The 18,112-nt window shown below is 33.3% G+C and overlaps 1 protein-coding gene across 1 annotated transcript in view; it reads right to left on the bottom strand.

Moving 5' to 3' along the window:
• The window catches only part of LOC145277528 (FACT complex subunit SPT16-like), a 119,174-nt gene that overhangs the window by 68,382 nt on the left and 32,680 nt on the right, over positions 1-18,112 (bottom strand). Inside the window, exons 2-3 of the mRNA XM_080128975.1 lie at positions 14,732-14,830; positions 1,413-1,577 (exon numbers count right to left, since the gene is read on the bottom strand). Of these exons, the coding sequence (XP_079985101.1) occupies positions 1,413-1,577; positions 14,732-14,830 (264 nt within the window). The remainder of the gene's footprint in view (positions 1-1,412; positions 1,578-14,731; positions 14,831-18,112) is intronic.

Here is an 18,112-nt window from a genome sequence, read left to right as displayed (position 1 = left end):
ATTATAAAAAATATATTATATGTAGATTATAAAAAATATATATGTAGATTATAAAAAATATATATGTAGATTATAAAAAATATATATGTAGATTATAAAAAATATGTAGATTATAAAAAATATATTATATGGAGATTATAAAAAATATATTATATGGAGATTATAAAAAATATATTATATGGAGATTATAAAAAATATATTATATGGAGATTATAAAAAATATATTATATGGAGATTATAAAAAATATATTATATGGAGATTATAAAAAATATATTATATGGAGATTATAAAAAATATATTATATGGAGATTATAAAAAATATATTATATGGAGATTATAAAAAATATATTATATGGAGATTATAAAAAATATATTATATGGAGATTATAAAAAATATATTATATGGAGATTATAAAAAATATATTATATGGAGATTATAAAAAATATATTATATGGAGATTATAAAAAATATATTATATGGAGATTATAAAAAATATATTATATGGAGATTATAAAAAATATATTATATGGAGATTATAAAAAATATATTATATGGAGATTATAAAAAATATATTATATGGAGATTATAAAAAATATATTATATGGAGATTATAAAAAATATATTATATGGAGATTATAAAAAATATATTATATGGAGATTATAAAAAATATATCAGATGGAGATTATAAATAAAAATATATCAGATGGAGATTATAAATAAAAATATATCAGATGGAGATTATAAATAAAAATATATCAGATGGAGATTATAAATAAAAATATATCAGATGGAGATTATAAATAAAAATATATTAGATGGAGATTATAAATAAAAATATATCAGATGGAGATTATAAATAAAAATATATCCGATGGAGATTATAAATAAAAATATATTAAAAATGATAGATTATAAAAAATATTATGTAGATTATAAATATATATTCAGGGCTCTGTGGATAAATATATCTTAAGTTGACCTTTAACAACTTAATATTTTTGTTTACTAGCCACACCCATATGAATTTTGGAATATGACCTCTTCGTTCCGTGATAAGTACATGCATCATAAAGATTTTTCTGTAGTTTTTTAATAAGTGTAATCCTAAATATGCACCAAATTTTATGTTGACATTGAAAAGTTATAAACATTTATATTTCTTTATAAAAAAAAAAAAATGTTGAAAAATTTTTTTCACTCTCCTTGGAAATTGTTGGTGAAAAAAAAAAAATTGCCAAAAGATAAGCGTTTTATTAGTTTTAGTCGACATTTGGAAAAAACAATTGCAAATGCACCTGTTTCACTCGCAATGTAGAGCTCTGACATTAGATGTAATAAAAAAAATAAAAATAAAATAAAGTTTGTGTTGTCAACATCAAATTTTATAAAATGAAAATAAAATGTTTTACTTTATCTCGAGTAAGAAGTTTGATTGGTGGAATTCCTTGATCATTTTCCTTGGAAGTATCGACCTGCTTCAGGAACTCAATTTTCTTTTTACTGGCAAGGAAATAGATTCCCTTTTCACATAAGACCATCACCGTGTCTGTGAGTTCGTAACCAAACAACCAGGTCTGAAAAGAAATGATAAAAAATACATTTTTAAATTTATGATATTTTTGGCGAGTTTCAAAACCTAAGCCATTGTTTTTTTGGGGTTTTTTTTTTCAGTTTTTGTTCAGAATTTTTCCTATATTTAATAATAAAAAAAAATTTTTTTTTTTAATTTTCAATATGTACATACCAGTGACAAAATGAAAATATATTGCAAAATTTATGTAACTTGATCAACTTTTGTTTTTAAAAGTTAAATTTTATGAGTATCCGAGAAGTGATTGTCTTGCCGATCATCTTGAAAAAAAAAAAAAAAAAAAAATCTCCAGAAACAAAGGGAGATAACTTAATAATTAATATTGTTTTAATGTCTATGAATTCCCATTAAATCACTTCAAAATAAAACTATCAATATACGTAATTTTTGGAATATGACATCTTCGTTTCATCACAGGATACATACATCATACAAATTTTTTTCTTTTTAATATAGAGTGACTGCTGGACAAGGACTTGGATTTATTTAATAAATTGAATAAGTAATGAAATATTAACTTTTTTTTATATATATATATAAAGGAGGCATCACTTATCAAGGCCTGGAGGCCACTCGAGGATAAGGGTTAATGGTAATACATTAGTCAATGGGATTATAATGTAATCATACGTAGTGGAAATTTTGTAAATTGGATTATTTAGGAGGATGTTTCATCAAGAACTTGTTTACGTTGGACTTGAATACAATTAAATTGTAGTCAGCTAGAAAGCAGGCAAACGGAAGAAAGTTCCACAGGCGTGCAATTCTAAGAAAGAAGCTTTGTTCATGGAATCTACGTTTAGGTTTAGGCATAGATAAAGAGTGGAAAATTATTGATAGTGTTTACAGCCAAACGAGTATGGGAAATTTGCTGATATAACAAGCAATACTAAAAATTCAACGCCAATACGACGCCACTTTACCATATTTAAATATATTGCACACATCAGAGATTTTAATATTTCATCCAGATCAAACCCTAACAATGAAACCATCCGAAAATCATAAAAACTAGCTGCACACCTGTCTTTTTCTTAGCTTGTCAGCTAAATAGTTATTCAACTAAAACATTGTATTTATTTTATTTCTTTACTAGCAGGATGTACCGGTGTTGCCCGGGTTGAGTGTGGGATAGCATCATATGCAACATCACATTAAAGAGTTTATTTAACAACAATCTTGATGTCATATCTTACACACTGGGTTGCTAAAGCGATTAATTTCATTGCGTTATACGCTAGAAATGTGTCATTAGCTCCTTTAAGAGGCAGAAATGCAGAACTACTATCATGTTTGCATGTAAATTATACATGAGTACAATTATATTAAAAGTACCCTAGTGTCTCTTAGGTTTTAGGAAGAGACATGCACAGATGGAGATGTGTTCTTTATATATATAATAGCAGGGAGACCAGGCGTTGGCTGGGATTGAATGATGATCAACGAATGTTTCACACTTCCATACTTTTATTGTCACTGAAATTGCTAAAATCATCCATTTTTTTTTTTCAATCAAATCGATTGATTACTTGCTCTTCAATGAACAAAAAAAAAATTTAAAAAAAAAAAAATGTGGAATTGCCAAATCAATCGAGGCCAAAGTTATCTACCAGGCCTGAAATGAGAGAAATATTTCAATGTTAACCACAGCAACTGGCTTGGATTTTCTACTTACACAGACACAGCTGGTATGACTACATCTAACTTCTCTATATCTTATTCCCTATCACAGATGGTTACGTTTCCAACCCGTTTCCCAGACCAGCAAGAACAACACGCATCACTTCTAAATCTGTTTCTGACCATGGTTCCCGATGACTAACTAATGCCCACAGCCCACTTGGGAACGCCGATCATGCAGTGGTAATAGTTGAAATAGCCGTAAACTTTAGAGCCAAAACTAAAGAGCCACTGCTCAAAACAACGAGATATTATAAAAAGGCTGACTGGGAAGCCATCAGGGATCTCACCAGGGACGCCCCATGGCAAAATATATTTTCACTTCTTGCTGAACAGTGCGCAAATGAGACTACTGAATGGTTCAAAACAGCAATTGAAGCACATGTTCCCACACGGAAATTTTATAGCAAGCCCCATTCTCCCCAATGGTTTACTTCTACTTGTGCAACCGCCATCGCGCAAAGGCAGCATGCGTACTGCAGATTTAACCAACATAAGTCCAGTTCAAACAGGCAGATGTAACTGTAAGAAAGAAATAGCGACAGCTAAGAGAGAATTTACTGAAACCATCAAAAAACGCAGAAAAGCACAGAAATTAAGGACCCGCAACTCCTGGAAAATCTACAACAGTGTAGTAAATAATGGGCAATCAACAATCCCCCACTATCCAACAATCATGAGGTTGTTTGCTCTGCAACTGAGAAGGCTAACATGCTTGCCAGTCGGTTTGCCTTAAACTCCACATTGGACCCTTCCAACCACCCCTCCCTGACTTTCCTTTGCAGACAGACACCACACTAGACAATCTGAAAAATCACCCCTTCTCAGGTGCATGCTATCATAAGAAACCTTGACACTGCAAAAGCATGTGGACCTGATCTCATCCCGGCTGTGTTATTAAAAAAGTGCTCTGCCGAAGTATCTCCAATTCTCTCCAAACTTTACAACAAATGCCTTAATGAATCTTGCTTTCCTGCCTGCTGGAAAATTGTTTTTGTAGTACCAGTTTTCGAGAATTCTGTCGAAAGAACTGACCCAGTAAATTACCGCCCCATTAGCCTCCTCCTCTCACTTTTCGCCAAAATATTTGAGAATAATTAATCAAGCTCTAGTCCATCACCTTACAGATGCTAAACTTCTGGCTGACCAACAATATGGATTTAGACAAGCCCGTTCAACAGCAGACATCCTTACTGTAATCTCAGAGCGCATATACCATTCACTTGACAAAGCGGGGGAGGGTAGAGCGGTAGCTCGAGATATATCTAAGCCTTTTGACAGGGTATGGCATGAAGGTCTTCTCAGGAAAATCAGATCATATGGTATCACTGGAAGAATACTAATTAATTAATAATTAAATTCTTCTTAGATAAGAGAAAAATCCAGGTTGTCCTCGACGGTCGTACATCTAAACAATACAATATAAATGCGGGAGTGCCTCAGGGGTCTATCCTGGGACCTCTGTTATTCCTAATATTCATAAATGACCTCCCTGATAAAATTGCATGTGAGATGGGCATATATGCTGACAACACCACACTATAACAGACACGACAGGAAAACAAATGAACACATATTTAAAGAAATGGCAGAAGCACTAGAGGATGATCTGTAGTGGAATGGGGACATAAATGGACGGTCACATTCAATGCTGCCAAGACAAAAAAAAACTCGTTTCATTCAATAATTACAAGAAACCTTCTCTACTACCAATAGCAATGGCCAATGACTATCTGAAAGTACATCCCTTAAACTCCTCGGCCTAACGTTCTCAGGAAACATGAGTTGGAACAATTACATCAAGAGTATCGCCAGGACCGCTGCGAAGAAGGTAGGTTCTCTCTACCGTGTTAGAAAGATACTAACGCCCGAAAGTATCCTATATCTCTATAAGGCAACCATCGACGAAATGTTGCATCCCTCTGCCTTTTCTAGAAGTATTTTAACGGTAAATGCTCTGACGAACTGCAAGCACTTGTGCCCCCTCAATGTAAATACCCCCGACAAGCAGCTAAATCCCACCCCTTCACAGTAGAGATCCCTAGATGTAAGAGAGCCTTCTACTCCAGTAGTTTCTTCCCCAGGACAGCTAAACTTTGGAATTCCCTGCCGGGTCCCTGCTTCCCCAACTGTACTGACATGCAGAAGTTCAAGTGCAACGTGAACCGACATCTTGCTGCCCAACTCCCTACACAGTAACCCTGATGCCCATGTCCCTGATAGTAGCCCCCTACAACAAAGTATGTGTGTATGCCAATAACCATCTTCAGTTTCATGTCTGCTTGAGTGTATGAATTCACAGGCAGGACTAAAAAAAGTCATTTTCGGGCTCACAGACTTTCAATGTATGAGGGAGTGGCACTCGTCTGACAAGATGTTGCAATCATCATGTATGCATACAGAGGAATTCACCTTAGGCAGGTTGAACGAGCTTCATTAAAAAGGAGGAAGTTTCATGAGAAACTCAAGTTCACAAGCAGGAATCCTATGAAACTTCTACTGATCTGGATTTAGGTTATATATCCATCTGATCCTTATCGTGTCATTTCTTTGGAGTTATGTAAATGAGAACTGAATGAGGGTCCCACACTCATTGCCATATTATCATGCTTCTTACGCGCATATCATAGACATGACCCCTGGTAATAGTTGAATGCATTCAGTTATAAACAGTTCGAGTAAAACGAAATTAAAAACAAATGGTCTGGAAGTTTAGATTGAAGAAATTGATCACTGCAGCGATGGACGACATGCTAGACTTTCTTTACAGGGTGGAACGATAAAAGTGTTTCCCTAAAGAAAACAATACTACAGCTTTATTTTAAAACTTTTATTGAAAAAAAAAAAAAAAATTTCAGTAACTTGATTATGTAATTATAGAGCTGACATCTATTCAATGTAACCGCCTTTAGCCTCACTCACAGCCTCTATCCAGGTCCAGAACTGGGAGCATGCCTTTTCCACAAGCGTCAGCAAATACTCGGCGGATGGATGCAATCAGGCTGGCTTTGGTGTTGTGGGAAGTCATGTTGGTGATGCTCTCGACATATTACCAAGCAAAGTAATCCAACGGGTTCAAGTTGGGGGGGGGGGGCAGTGAGAGAAGGATACAAAGTTGCAGGACTCCTGAAGTCAAGCCTGGGTCTCTTTGGACATGTGGGCTGCCACACCCAGTATCTGATTGCACCAGGGGATCAGCACACTCCTCAGCATATCCAGGTACACTTTGATGTTAAGTTTCAAGCCGACTTTGAAGATATGAGGTGGCATGATGTGGCCCTCTCTTGAAACCATAACCGTAGTAGTCTTTTCTAGGGCGATAATTTTATCTTTCCACCCAGTATTCTTCAGTTTCTGTGTTACTTAATTTTCCTTTTTTATATTTAATTTTTAGACATGACCTATTAAATCATCATCATCATATGAACTTAACTTCAGTATTTGTTATATACCTTATTAAATACTGGACTGGTGCAAATAAGAAATATTCAATCAACAAATATGTTTTGATAAAACTTTTTCTGAATAGTGCACAAAAAAAAAATTTAAAAAAATAATTTTTTTAATAAATAGATTTTGAACAACAAAAAAAAAAATAACAGTAAATAAGAGTCTATTAATATTTCTATGATGATAGACATAAACTTAACGTTTCTTTTTTTCTTTTTTACCCTACTTTTTCTCTCTGTCCCGCTCTAACGAAGTCTGTCAACCTGTCACACAAATCCAAAAACTCCATCATGAAAAGTCTCTAGAAAAAATACATGATTAAATCCAGAACTTCAACTAAAAACGTAGACCCCCCCCCCCCACTACCAGGACTTGTTTAGTCTCCTGTAATTGGGTTTCAACCTCGGGAAGGTTGGAACGTAGACCCCTGATGTTGGAGAAGGAGACATGGTAGTGGGTATACAGCAATGTAATTCTTTGTATCATAAGTGGTGGTCATTGTTGTACACACAAACCCATGCATATTTTTGCTTAATACCCAGAAAAATACTTATTTGCGGTAAATTTAAATGTGATATTTTCAACACACCCGAAAACCTACAGAAAACAAGTTTTTAAAGTAGGTTTTGTGTTGGTCTACCAAGCCACAATAAACACCACCCCTAAAAATAAAAATAAAAAATAAAAAATAAAAAGAAAGACACCTTACCCCAAAAAAAAGTAGCCAAGAAGTGGGTGCTCATTTTACATTAAATTAAATATAGAAAATAGAAAAGTGATCCCCCATTTTGGAAACTATAATTTCTTCATATCTGGGAAAGTACTAATTTCCTGGAATTAAAAATTTTTATTTTCTTTTTCAGCACCCTGGAAAATCTATAATCGTGGTAATTTTGAAGGATTTTTTAAAGGTGGAAAGATACTGCACCTTTACTGAAACATTTTATGGCTGTAAAAAGTGTAAAAAAAAAAAAAAAAAAAAGCTCTGGATGATGAATGATTCCTTTTATGTGCAAATGCCACATACTACACTACACAGTTTAGGTCATTACCTTTCCAACGAGCCTTCATTTGTTGAATTCCAATCAATAATCGCTGAGATTTGAAACTTATACAATTGCCAAAAAGGGTGGTACAGAACTGCCGACTATCAATGGAAAAAGTGCTAGTCCAGCTGCACTGATGAGTTGTGATACAATGAAACAGTACTGTATGTGGATTATATATATATATATATATATATATATATATATATATATATATATATAAAACGATGTTACTTACCCGGGTAACACCAATTCATCCTGCTAAGAGTTGGGTGGGGTGTTCGACATGGGGTATTAGAAATTTATCTTTTTCTTCAAAGTCTGGAATATGTTTTATTGCCGATATGATAAACAGAAAAGAGAAGTGAAAGTGACATGGTGATAAAAGGTCTGTTCCATTATCTAGGAAATATTGTCATAAAGTCACCTGTGATATTTAAGTGCTAGACCACCAAGTAAGTGATCGGAATTGAACCTTGGAAGATAAAGTTTCTTTGAGGAAAAAGTAATTGGAGTTGAAGAGAAAGAAAGAAAGGGGGGGGAATTAAAGAAAGATATGGTTACAAAAGAGAAAGAAGAGATTCACAAGAAAATAGAAAAGAAAAAGAATATAAATAATGGGATAGAGAAAAGAAAAGTAATCTTCAAATGACAGAGGAGGAAGAAGCTGATTTAATAAAAACAATTGTTTTTAGAAATAGGAGTCTTTAGCTGACTGGTGTTAGAGAGAACACACTGCTTTGGGCCTTGGGAGGGAAAAAAAAATTTAAATTCAATGTCTGCAAGCACACGATTGGTTTGTAGAAACATTGTTTTTCTAATCATAGAAAGATAATTAGTCATCATGGTCTTTTAAAGAAAAAGAAAAAAAAATTAAACCATTATGCCACAGAAATTATTGATTATAAATAAAGAGGTCATAAATAAGATCTAAGCAACACAAATAATTTGCTTTTACCCCACGAAAATTCAAGTTATTTGCAGCAAAGAGAGGGGGGGGGGAAACACGCAGGGGTGAGGGACAGTTTAAATTATCTTTGACACTAAGATTTTTAATTGTAAAAAAAAAAAAAAACAAAAAAAAAAAAAGAGAAGAAGAAGAAGTTTAATAGAAATCAATAATCATCTGAATCACATTCCATCATGGCTCTAGGCAAAGAGTCAACCTAAAAGTGCATCAAATAACTAATGCCAACAATTAACAACAAAGCATTTCTGTGATTGGTCGATTTGACAGCCAATCAAAATAAGTCAACATGGGAGTCATAGCAACCTGATGATAAATATTCACTATCATGCACAGTGAATCCTAACGGCTACAAGAAACAGTGGAAAAAGTTGATGGTAATAGCAGCAGGAATAGTCATGGACGAAGGAATTGTTTATGATCATGTGTTTACAAACAATCAAATGGCAGCCATGTTTGATTTGAAACATTAACCAGTAAAAAAAAAAAAAAAAAATTGTTTTAGAGATATTTTATATTCACAAGGAGATGCAGCATTGCCCGGGAATAAAGGCAAACTCCAGAATTACATATTCTTTTTTAATTTCAGTAAATAATATTTCAATAAGCGAAATAAAATTAAAATAAAAGAATTTTGGTTTTTTTTTACTGATTACAAATGTCCAGCATAACCTAACCAGACTATTACAATTTTATGTTATATTATTTTAATATGTGTGTGCGTGTGTGTATGTATATAATTAAATAAGTATTCTTTTATACCTACAAACACTAGTGATCCATGCTTACGCAATCATCAGTGTAGGATGACAGGAGATTCACACGAAGCCACTTTTGACCCCATTCCGAGCCACCAAACAATTGTCACAGAAATGAAGGGAATTAACACGATTCAGGCACAGACATTAGACGATCCAGAGCGTTTGAATGATGAAATTCATGAACGTTGCATAAAGCTAAGTTGACTTTCTCTTAATTTATAGTTCCTAATGTCGATCCTTACATATTCTTAAAAGGGGCTTCTTACAGACACGCACAAATTTCACTACACTGGCTGGACAATTTTTAAACCCACCCAAAAACAGACAAAATCAAAGCTAATTATTACTTTTTAACCCTTTAACTCAAAACATAGTAACAGTGTTTTTAAACATTATTTTACCTTGGATCCCATGACTTTCAGTTTTTACTCCAAATGTTTCAATATGAACGCCTTGATGAAAAGACAGATTTTTTGCCTAACGAGATCTTAGTTATTAATAACTACAAATTGAAACAATGTCATGCCAGTGTAGCAAAGCTTGTACATGTCTGCATGAATAAATAATATAAATCACTATTTGTTATTATTATAATAAATCTGGTGAATATTATGTGGATTTTTATCTCATGAATACATTAAGCTGAACTACTTTGTATATAACATAAATCAAGCGTTGTTAAAAATAACAATTCTTTGACTTAATTATACCCTTTTAATTTTTCTAATTAGGTATTTTGTGTTAAACTTTTTTTCAAGTCAAGAAAATACATATAAGTAGCTTTCAGAGTTTTTTCAAGATGCTGATGGTATGTCATTAAAATCTCTGATGCATACAAGAGTGTGGAAAGGACAATTACTCGATACACTAAGAATTTGAGGTGCTTATTTAGAATTGCACATATGTAAAAACAAAACAAAAAAAAATACAGAAAAATCTTTATGATGTACATACTACTCATCACATAAAGAAGTCATATTTTAAAATTATGTAAATTGATCAATTTTTTTTTTTAAACTAAGAAAATCAAATTTTTTGACAAAGTGAGACTTAGGACTTTAGTTGGCCATGTTCAATAAACTAGAGGGCGACAAATCAATTCAAACTATCAAGATTAAAATCAGTCTTATAATTTAGTATAAAAAATTGTAAATTTTGATTTTCTTGTTTAAAAAAAAAAAAACAACAACACACTTGATCAATTCACCTAATTTTTGGAATATGGCATCTTTGTTCTGTGACTAGCATGTATATAATTTTTTTTTTTTGGGATAGGTGTCATTCTAAATAAGCACTGATTTTTGTATCAAGCGTTAAATCTTTATCAAAAGTTCACAGAAAGTACCACTTGTTCATCTAATGCAATATTGGTTGTCATCATCAATGGTGGCATTGAATGTGAGGTGGCTATGCAGGTACGCAAAGCAATCCACATTTACTATCAATTCACTGCTAAGCTGAATACTAGCAGAGTTTCTGTTGTTATCTTGATGCGAAGATCAGAATAATGTATCAGTTTCTCGAACATTGATTTTAGTTTGGAGTACACATCGGCAAAGGCATTAATCAGGATTTGTAGGTTGTTTTGAGTCTGGGCACAAACTAATTATCATCTGCACATTGAAATTCAATAAACGAGTCAAACGTTCTTGCCTTCACGCGCTTCACATAAACTTCATCTATTCTAAAGTTCATGGATGTACCAGGTGGAAGGTGGTCATCCATTAGATGAGTATAGCCATGATAAAGATTGAAAACAAGGTCAATGTGGCTATACATCTCCGTTTGATCCTAGATCAAAGACTTATGAAAAATTTTGAAAATTAACTGGCAAGATAACCAAACCACCATCAGTGTCCTGGAAGAGTTTGATTGCTCTAATACAGAAGTTTTAATTGTTAAAAATTATTTGAAATGAGATAGTCATGTTGTGACCATACAATATCTTATTCTAAAAGTTTGCCATTTATTTGTTATGACGTTTTGTTTGTTTCTGAAACCTGCGTATAGAATTTTCATTTTTCCACTAATGTCAATAAGTGATAATATTCAAAAGAATACAATTATTTTCATGCTGCAAAGGTTATTAATTCTTGTGGCAAAGTTGAATAATTAAAGATTGATCTGATTTTTTTATTTTTAAATGATTCAAAAGATCTTCCGTGTACAGATGGTGAATTGAGAATTGTTACCATGATGTGTTAATTAGAACAGTTTTTCCATTCACTTTTATATGGCTTTATCTTATACTAGCAGGGCGCCCGGCATTGCCCAGTTGTAAAATACGTTTAAATAAGATATTTTGATTAATGCAGATTTCGTATTTCTTATTATATTTAATCTAATATACAGTAATGATTTTAAAAAGTTTAAAAAAAAAAAAAAAATGACTTGTGCACTACCACCGAGAATCGAAACTCAAACGTTTGGCTTACAATTTATTTTTTCCTCTGCTGTTAATGACTGAGCTATGAAGACGTTTGCTGCAAGGCTAAAAATTAAAACATGAACCAACAGCTACTGCGTTATGCACGCATATTCGTAATGTCGTCGTTCGACCATCACCTGGCAAATTTCACCCCCCCCCCACACACACACACACTTTTGTACCGATTTCCCTGGGCTAAAACCCAAATATTATTAAGTTTCGCATGTAGACCAAAAACTAGGAGTTTGGTAGGCAAAATATTTTAATAAAAACATATAAATATATATGGAAAAAGTTTTGTTTACTATAAACTTTTTACAAAAATATTACGCAAGTATAAATCATGTAGAATATCTGCATTAAGAAAATCGAAAAAAACTAATAGGGAATCAAAGTGAATGTTTAAAAGAATATGCAAATTAGCTAGATCTTTTGCTAGTGAATGTAATTCAATGACCCATATATAACAAAGTTATATTTTCTTTTTAAATAAATAGAAAAAAAGAGTTTTTAATATAAATATCAATTCACAAAAGACCCAAATTTGTAGGAGTATAGATAAACTTAGAATGAGGTTTTCTCCCTGTAATGTTGACAGGAATAGCTTCCTAACCACTAGAAATAAAAACCTTTAAACAACTGCATATAAATTTATTTTATTTAAGACTCCATCTATTTGCAGCAATTTAACTCCATTTATAGTCTATTTACTTGCTTCCCCATGAGGACAAAATAAGACACAAGGTCTGTTTTAAATGTGAGAAGAAAAAAATCAGCTCCCAAAAAGAGGCACTATGGATTGGTACATTAATAAAAAAAAGAAAAATGTAAAAAAATTAAAACAAATAAACAAAATAAAAAAATCCCCCCCCTTTTTATTACATGGGAGTTGCCACTTATCAAGGCCTGTGAGCCACTCGAGGATATGGGTCATTGCATGTACAGTAATCAATGGGATATCATAATAATCGTTACGAATGGAGATTTGATAAATTGGATTATTTAAGGGCGCGGTTTATCAGGAATTTGTTTATGTTGGACTTGAAGGCACCCAAGTTGTAGTCAGGTGGGGAAACACCCAAACGAAAAAGAGTTCCACAGGCGTACAGTTCTAAGAAAGAAGCTTTATTCATGGAATTTATGTTGTTTTGATTTTGGCACAGATAAGGAGTGGGGAAAATTATTGACAGTGGTTTCAGTTAGGAGTGTTTTTCGAGAAAGATTGGTGAGAGGGGATTCAGTTGTTCGTAATCATAGCTGGTAATATGAGATGCCTTCAATAAGTTTCCAGACCTTTTTCGTATGGGCACTTTTATTGATAGTACACATCTTTCCCCCATTGACAAAGGAAAGAATAGATAATAGATCAACTGACATAAGAGAGAGAAAGACAAGAGGATATTCAGAAGGTGTGAAAAAATTCTGCTAAAAAAAATAAATAAATAAATAAATAAATTAAAAAAAAAAAATGTAAAACTCAAGAAAATTGGTAGAGAGAGCCATAGAAAGAGAGAGACAAATTTTGATGATTTAAGCCAAGATCCACTGTTTCTGGAAAAAAAAAAACAACAGAATTCTGCTAAAAGACTGAGAATTCACATTCCTGGTTCATGGAAATTCTCTTTGATGTTAGGCACACTACAGAAAAAAAAACAACTTTTTTTCAGTAGTAATCAAAAGACATTTTGCTTTAAAAACAAAGCCTCATCAAGAGATGAGGCTTTGTTTTTTTTTTTTTTTTTTTTTTTTTTTAAACAAACGAGTCACCACTTTTCAAGGTCTGGATAAGAGTTAATGAGTGTACTGTAGTCAATGGAAAAAATGTCGTAATGTTAGTAATTGGAATTGGGTAAATTGGATTACTTAAGGGGACAGTTCATCAAAAACTTGTTCACGTTGAACCATATTGTAGTCAGTTGGAAAGCAGGAAAACGGAACAGAGTTGCAGGAAAAAATCCATATTGCTTGTAACCAAATATATTACTTTTGCTAAAATGACAAAATTTTTGATTCATCACAGATTCAAAACAACTTATTTGTAATGCAAACTAACTGATTTGTACTAAACTGTAAATGACTGATTACTAGTATTTTTAAATGCTGAGCAAACTGAAGCAATTATCTAAGGAGATGGAAAGCAATTCTCTTTTTAATAACTAATATCAAAGAGAGTTGGAGGATAACATCCTCTCAGTCACAAGTCCTCCCACTGCTACCCAATTCACCAACTTATTTAATAAGAGACATATCTTAGGCTGCACTATTTACTTGGCAGTGAAATAACTTTTATAAAATTTTGATTATCTTGCAAATTAATATTTCATTTTCAAGCAATTAATGAGAATTCAAAGGCATTAGAACAATCTTGCAAGTTGGAATTACTATCAAGTCATCTCTAAAAAAGAAGATTCTTTTCAAAAATTAAGTCAACAAGACAGTCGCTCTTCGGTTCATCATAAAATTTCTACTCTAATAGTTTCTTCCCTAAAACTGCTAGACTTTGGAATTTCCTCCCAGTTTCCTGCTTCCTTGACTGTACTGACATGCAGAAGTTCAGGTGTAATGTGAACAAGCATCTTGCTGCTCAACTCCCAATATAGCGTCTTTATAAATTTGGTCCAAATAGTAACCCCTTATTTCCAAGTGGTATTGTGCCTTGTAAGGAGTGAGAAAAAAAAAAAAAAAATTGTTTTAGCATTTCGCAGGAAGATTTGAAATTAATTTTTGGTTCTTAAATTTTCCCGGTCAATGTCAGGACACAGGCCTTGCTAGTAAATAATATTCTAAATGAAAATATAGACTCACCTGTAAGGCTGTTGACTTTGAATAAACGGTTTCCTCATCAACACCTACAGCTGTAATGAGGGCATCAATTTTACCCAGAGAACTCTCTGACGAGGCACCCTGAAAATACCAAAGATAAAACATTTATAAAAAAAATAAAAATTACAAAAACGGTACAAAAAATTCACATATCTACAAAATAATTATTAAAAATGTGAAGACATTTTTAACAATTATTTTAAAATGTAGAATTCAATCAATTCATTAACTAAAGACGTTTTTCAGCTTTGAAATAAAACTGTGATCACTTTTTTTTTTTTTTTTTAATCTAAAAGGTCATCTGGCCAGATTTTCAAAGTCAGGTCTAGCCAGGTATGTCCAAGGATGGAGTACTGTTGCCACATTTGGGCAGGAGTTGCTAGAAAGGATTTATCCTGCCTTGATAGAGTTCAAAATAGATTTCGTAGCCTCATAGGGGATGTCCTTTTCTCTTCCCTGCAACCTCTTTCTCACAGAAGAGATGTTGCAAGTTTGTCTCTGCTTTATTGTTATTTTCATGGCAAATGCCCAGCTGAGCTCCAATCTGTGACCCCCCCCCCGCCAAAATTTCACAAGAAACACCCATCTAGCAGAAAACACTATCACTAATTTCCCTCACTCTTTATCTGTGCCTAAACCTAAACGTAGATTCCATGAAAAAAAGCTTCTTTCTTAGAACTGCACGCCTATGGAATTGTCTTCCGTTTTCCTGCTTTCTAGCTGACTACAATATGGTTGTCTTCAAGTCTAACGTAAACAAATTTTTGATGAGCTGTTCCATATAAGTTAACAAATTTACCAAATTTCCATTATTAATGATTACTATATTGTCCAATTTCTACTGTACACACTTTAACCCTTATCCTCGAGTGGCCTCTTGGCTTTGATAAGTGGTGATGCCTATGTAAAAAAAAAATCCTATTGATACTTATTGGATTCAGACTAGCCGATTTTTTTTTTTTTTTTTTTTTTTTAATGTTATTGGCACAAATATTTTTTATTTGCCCTCAGTCATTTTTCTTATGAAAATACTTATTCCAGCTGGGAAAACAAAAACGGAGACATTTTTTTTTTTTTTTTTTTTTTTTGCTCATTGAAATAGATCAATGGGAAGCTAATGTCAGAATTAGAACCGAAAAACTTGCGTATAGTAAAATGAAACAGTGATCAAGCTTTTTGTTTCATTAGTACGATAAGCTATTAAGATTATCAAGTTTTGTTATCTCTCATCGTCATCATCGCAACAGTGTGAAACAGGTGCTAGTGGTCATTGTTTATGACTGCAACAAGTGATAGAACAGCAAAGTGTTACCATCGTCGACCAAGGGAAAAGTGACGGCGTATGGAAGTGAAATCTAATCAGAAGGTTGAAGACATGCGTTGCATGGACAGAAACGATACGAGAATGATACAATGGATGTGTAATGCAAGTTTTAAAGATAGTTCTGATGAACTCGGAAAGAGATTAAATCTGGATACTATAGGGAGATGTGTGAAGAACAGGAGACTTTGATGGTATGGCCATGTTAAAAGAATGGATGAGAGTTCTTGGGTGAGTAAATGTAGAAGAGTTAAGGTAGTAGGTCCAGTTCACAGGGGAAGGCCAGGAAAAACATGGGAGGAAGCGATAAAAATGAAATGGAGAGAAAAAGAAACAAAGACCTGGCCAGAGATAGGTCAGTTTGGTTATCAATTTCTCAAAGCCATGCCAGCATGTAAAACATTATCGCCATGATGACAAAATCACTTGATTCAACCTCATAATGAAACATATCAAAGTCATTTGCATAAGAATATCAGATTGTTAAGTTTCAATTTCAATTTTTTTTTTTTTCTATAATCCATGTGATTAAAGAAAACTAGGATCCCAGGTGATATTGGGTAGCCTTGCTAACACATTATCTTGTGATGGTATTTTGAAAGTCATGAGAGCGGTTACCAGGAGGAAATGTGTGTGTGTGGCCAGGAGGTACTACTATGTAGAGATTGATTATTTAAGACAGATAAGCAGGAACTTAATTGCATTAGATTTAAAAACGACTGTTGTAGTCAGCTGGGAAGCAGCATCACAGACGGACAGCTCTAAAAGAAGTTCTACTCATGCATTTAGTTTTAGGCACAGATAAGAAATAAGGAAAATTGTTAATGGTTATTGCAGCTAGACGAGTATTGGTTGCAAATATTTTACAAGGGGATCATAGATTGGAGCTCAGTCGAGCAAAAAGTATGATCAGGAACTTCTCCGTCAAATATGATCAGCGTTTCACACTAGATAAGGACCAAGGTGAAGAAACACTTAAGAGAAACTAACGATGCAGTAGTTGAGAAAAAGGGCATGCTGTATGCATAGAACTAACGAAGACCTAAGACGCTGAGCTAGTGAGCGTTACAGCGAGGCTCAGGAAAGTTTCCTATGAAATCATGAAGTCACAAGGAGGAGTGTAAGAAAGCATCTAAATAGGAGAAATACATTGGAAAAGCAAATGGACTTGGAATCAACTATGGAGATCTGAGAGAGATTTCAGGAAGATTTTGAGCAATGCTTCATCCAATTGCCAAACCTATGGGTCAAGGAGTTTGCCATCTATTTGTCTGACTCAATAAAGTCAGAGCAATTAGTTGTAAAGGCAGGGTTATGGGTCGCAAAGCCTTGGCTGTGCTGAAGCAAGTCATTTCACTAAACAAGTCAAGTGATTGAAATAGGATTAGGCTATAAAAGACAAATTCCTAAGTGGAAGATAAAAAAAGAAAGGTAAATGTTACCTTACGCTACAACGGAACATCGACCACTCTAATTTGGTCTCTTAAGGGTAGTTGCTGACACCAAATCTAATAACCCAACCTGTTGCAAATTTAGTTTGCATGGTATTAACCCTTTCACCGCCTTCGTTAACAATGTGTGCGGTAGTGTTCTTTTTTTTTACACGATGCGTAGTAAAGTGACTTGTCACATCGCGGAGGAATCTTTAGCGAATATTTGAAATAACAAGAAAGTTATATAAAAAAATAAAATAAATAAGGTCCATTTTTTTGCATTACATAGTTTTTAAATTTTTTTTTTAATTGATCTAAAAAAATTAGTTTTCAAAAACATTTTTATGTTTTTCATTCTTTTTTAGGGGGTATTCAATTATAGAACTTGTTTAGTTGTCAGAAATTTGACAATTACACCATGCCTCTCATTGTGTTTGTTTTGGATCAATCAAATTGGTCGATTGTATTTGTTGTGGAGCGATTCGCCTTGGCGTTTTTTTGGGGGTTTTTTTGCACGTGTTCTTTTTCAGTTCCACTCAAAAAGCCGTGGGTGAAAGACAGAACCCAGTTCCATTCAGCCAGCCATACAAGGAGGATCTATGGAACGTG

This window comes from Euprymna scolopes, chromosome 6, assembly GCF_053919585.1.
Source record: "Euprymna scolopes isolate OS-2025 chromosome 6, ASM5391958v1, whole genome shotgun sequence".
NCBI lineage: Eukaryota > Metazoa > Mollusca > Cephalopoda > Sepiida > Sepiolidae > Euprymna > Euprymna scolopes.
This window is presented reverse-complemented; position numbering and strand designations above follow the sequence as displayed.